Source organism: Mizuhopecten yessoensis, unplaced genomic scaffold, assembly GCF_002113885.1.
Source record: "Mizuhopecten yessoensis strain PY_sf001 unplaced genomic scaffold, ASM211388v2 hete_36163710, whole genome shotgun sequence".
Lineage (NCBI taxonomy): Eukaryota > Metazoa > Mollusca > Bivalvia > Pectinida > Pectinidae > Mizuhopecten > Mizuhopecten yessoensis.
In genome coordinates, this window is record NW_018485199.1 from 1 (window position 1) to 4455 (window position 4455).

Here is a 4455-nt window from a genome sequence, read left to right on the forward strand (position 1 = left end):
CTGTTTATATGAAATATTATGAGCTTACAGGTGGACAAGGTACGGTGTATTCGGCCAAAGGGTCGGGAATAATTTGACGATAACTTGCACAGATATGCAGATTTCGGACCGAGTCGGCCGCGTTCTGATTCACCTGTCAGCGTCCTACGTATGTGGATACGTCATTCAGACACGCCTATAGGAGAGGATTTCAGTGTTAATTAAGAACCGACAATAACAACAGTGCTCCGATTTGTGATGGATCGTTACAAGGATATACAAAATTTACCTATATAAAGACAACGGAAGGTGTACCGGTGATGACAAGTTGTGGGTTTTTATGTAGATTAGTGACGTCATCGATGTAAGTAAATAACCAATGGTATTTTACATCCCAGTTTCTACAGGACTATCTACGTAGTATTATATAAGCTACGTAATCGAGTCAGTCAATTCAACGTTTCATATTGCATATAACCAATATATTTACCTCGACCGAGTTATTATTTGTACAGATGTACCACCGTTATACACAGCGATAGAACAGCCATATATAGACAGACTATCAACAAGACAAGTCCTTTTATTTCATACTGGTTTTTAAAACTCTTAATTAGGAAAGGTAAGGTTTTATATCCTTTAACACGTCGGTGATAGCGCAGTGATTCATACTTTAAGGAAATTAAGATAAAATTACACGCCGGATACAGATAGACTTACCTGTGATCTATCGACGTACAGCGATTGGATGGGGCAGACGGGTTTTACAGTTACCAATAGTTTATTTTAATCCTGCGGAGATTTACATTGTCATCAAATACAGTGTCTGTCTTACATCGACAACCGGACGCATACAGTGAAGACCAGTTCAACATCTGTACTGATGACTACGTAAATTTTGAAAACGAATTAATTCGATAATTATATCATTAAATACGAATCAATTCTACCGACATATTGTTGAATACGGAAAAGTGACACTTATGAAAACGGATTAATTCAACTAGTTCAACACTTGAATACGAACCAATCCACTGAAGGATATCTGATATAAAGTACGGCGGAGTGTATCGGTATCAAAATGGGTTGTTGTGAATCAAAGAATCTTACATACAACATAGAAAATGACGATAAAAACAGCGATATTGTTATCACGGATATAGTGGCTTACGGGAAATCACTAGAAAATGACAAAGGTGTATTGGATGATATCAACGGCAATGTGACCATCACCACAGAAACAGTTATCGTAGAGGATAAAAATTTGAAACAAGACGAATCAGAATTCACCGATGTTGATCTAAATGATCAGGACGCAGCTAATTTTGACTCAGCAAAATTAGAAATAAGTGATTTAAAGGGGACAGAACCACCCACAGAAGATGAGACTGATGCTGAAAAAGATACAGAAGAGGAGTCAACGGTGTCTCTTCCGCCTCCAAGACCTCCACAGAAACTCCGGAAAGATCTCGTACCCGACGTCAAGGTCTTCGCTAGAATAGACAATATAGCTGAACAGGTAATTAAACATTAATGACATCAATTAAAGAGTAAAACTTTTATTCTGTGTTCAAAACCAGTCCCTGTTAAGGTGATAATTTGTGTAAAGAAAACACCGTTTGCCAATGATTTGTAAGAACTTTGTAGATACTTTAAGTCGAATACCGTTTCCGATCGACTTTTTGGCCGCGTTGATTTAAGCGAGTTACAAAAAAGTAAATCGCCACACACAGTCCATGCTTGAGCAAGAGTACTGATTCATGATTATGGGCCCAGATTTCTGGACAAGTATGCTCTAGGATTAATTATTGTCATTCAATATGATAATAATATAAACTATTTCAACTAATTGTGCTTTCAAACGTATCTTGATACCATAGTTTGATCTATTGACGGGTACCACATGTGCTGACGGGATCACCAGTATAGCCTTAGGACGATTGTCGGTTCATTGTGAAGATTTCCGTTTCTTCTGATGTTTTTCTCATTTTGTCCCTATTGTTTTTCTTGAATCTACTCTGTGTCGTTTAGATCAGTAAATGTTTGGGAAAATCTACGTAAAGTGACGTATATTAGGTGGTTTATTTAGTGAACAGTGACAACACTAGAGTGGATTCAAGTATATGAGCTAATAAATAATTTGTTTTTAAATCAAATATTGTAAATAACATTATTTTCGCAAGATATTTTTTTTTGTGATAATTTGCGACAAAAGTCATTAACAAATATAAAAATTCCAAAAATATTTATTTCATGAATAATAACCATTAACATCGAAATAGAATATAACACCCTCTTTGGCGGCAAATTTAATTATTTGAAGAACAAAATCTTCAGGTTCAATTCGTGAAATAATGTACACGCGAAATGAGTGATTTGCAGTGTATTAATTAGTATAAGATATCTCTAATTACATTAAACATTACCACACACTTGGAACTTATTACCATTGTGTATATACGATTCTACTAGAGAGGCTTGATAACAGAAACTAGGAGGCTAACAATACTTTTTGTTTGGTGTTCTCCATGTACCTGTAATTGTTTAAAGCTAACAATGGAACACGTGCATGTATACTGATATAAGTAGCTAGGAAGATGACGATGCTTTTTGTTTGGTGTTCTCCATGGTCCTGTAATTGTTTAAAAGTATGTTCCTGTAATTGTTTAAATCTGACAATGATACAGGTGTACTGAGACCAGTTACCAAGAAGCTAACAATACGTTTTATGTAGTGTTTTCGATGTTTCTGTAATTGTTTAAATCTAACAATCGTACACATATACCGATAACAGTAACCAGGAAGCTGACAATACATTTTGTTTGGTTCCTGTTATTGGTTACCAAGCTAACAACACTGTGAGTGCTATATAACGAAATACATTACTTTACTCTGTCGATAAGATGGGTGGTTTACCGGCCACTTACCTAGCCACGTACTGGACAAAACATGACAGCCTGTCGACAATGTCCTGGGTTATTAATGCGTACCTTTATGGCTTTTATCGTATACTGATATGCAGTATGACCCCATTACTATGTGCAGTATCACGAACAGGACGTCACAAGAAGCAGTACAGTGACGTCACAAATTTACGACAAAAACAAAAACTGGGCTCGTATTCACAAAACCGTTCTCATGCTCAAACTCAGGTCCTGTGCTCAAGCCAATTTTTTTTATGCTGGTGATAAATTAAGAAAACACATAATTTGGTAAATAAAATCGGGGGGAAAAATTGAAAATTTTAAACCCAAAAATTGTTTTTAATGGTTGAACATGATATTTCGACCGTAGCACATGATATAAGTGCGTTAAGAGAAAGTTGCACTGAGCACAGAATCCATGCTTTAGCATGAGAACGGTTTCATGAATACGGGTCATGGTGTTTCCCAGTCACGTTTTTTTAACATGTTTTATCTGGAGCATTTGATGAAAGAACTCAAACTCGTTCCCTTTCCATCTGTTTTTTTTATGAGACGTGCTTTCATATACATAGGGGGTTGCTTGAGATTTCCGTGCGAGTTAATTGTTATAACAAGAACAATATGCAGAAAAAAAGCAAAAACAAAAATGCTTTTCGCTTGATGAATATTGTTTCCTTGCATAACATCATACATAAATAGATCAATTTCGATACACCCTTCACATAGTTTGATAACTGAAAAGTGTCCTAGCTGCTTTGTAAATGACTTTCCTTTCTATAAAGCAGGAGACATCACAAAGATTGTCACACCTATTACAGTTAAATAATACTTGAGTTTCGTGATGTCCTTCTGTGTATCTTGGTATCTCATTCTTTCCACCTTTTATCTTTTCGTATTGAGTTTGATTGTGTTGTTCCAATTTAGATCTTGAATGTTGGCATGTTCATGCATATTCTTTTCTGTATTACTTTTCAATTTATATCTCATGTGACGTGTTTTGTAATTTCAGGTACCCAAAACAGAACAAAAAACAGTGGAAGCCCTCGCCAAATACCTTACCGACGACTGAAACAAAGAATGATAATGAATAATCATGTGCAACTTACCACGTACAAGTTTAAAGAAATGGTTCAAGCTTAAATACTCAATCAGATATGATGGCAAGTGTGCAAAACATGTGGTACTGTTTGAGTATCATCCTTGTGTTGGGGTCACAGCCTAACCATACATATAGAGACAAACTACTGGTGGTATTATACGGAAGTCTATAAACTTATCAAGATTTTCCTTAGGTATAAACAATATGAGAAAATGTCATAATATCTGATGGGTATACATACCTGTTGTCGGTACAAACAAACAGTTGACTTTTATTTGCTTACGTGATAACAACAAATTGTGTACGTCATTGTTTTTGTCTGGTAAATCTGATGAAAAAATAAGTTCATACTTTAGTCTCCAGGTTGAATGTGATGCCACCTAGAACAAGTTCAATTTTTACCAGCTTAATTTTATATTCACTTACAATCAGTTGTATTCTCATTTTGTTTTT

At 35.5% G+C, this 4455-nt stretch overlaps 1 protein-coding gene across 1 annotated transcript; it reads left to right on the plus strand.

Annotated features, from left to right (window-relative positions):
* The first annotated feature begins 6 nt into the window (after positions 1–6).
* LOC110444704 lies at positions 7–4449 on the plus strand. Its single transcript, XM_021489069.1, has 2 exons — positions 7–1498; positions 3913–4449. The coding sequence occupies exons 1-2, from the start codon at positions 1061–1063 to the stop codon at positions 3970–3972; spliced, it is 498 nt and encodes a 165-aa protein (XP_021344744.1). The 5' UTR covers positions 7–1060; the 3' UTR covers positions 3973–4449.
* The last annotated feature ends 6 nt before the right edge of the window (positions 4450–4455 follow it).

Excerpts from the sequence above, each read along its gene's own strand:
- LOC110444704 (XM_021489069.1), top strand. The coding sequence starts at position 1,061 with ATGGGTTGTTGTGAATCAAAGAATCTTACATACAACATAGAAAATGAC. Across the intron at positions 1,499-3,912 it reads TAGACAATATAGCTGAACAG|GTACCCAAAACAGAACAAAA; the intron begins GTAATTAAACAT and ends TTGTAATTTCAG.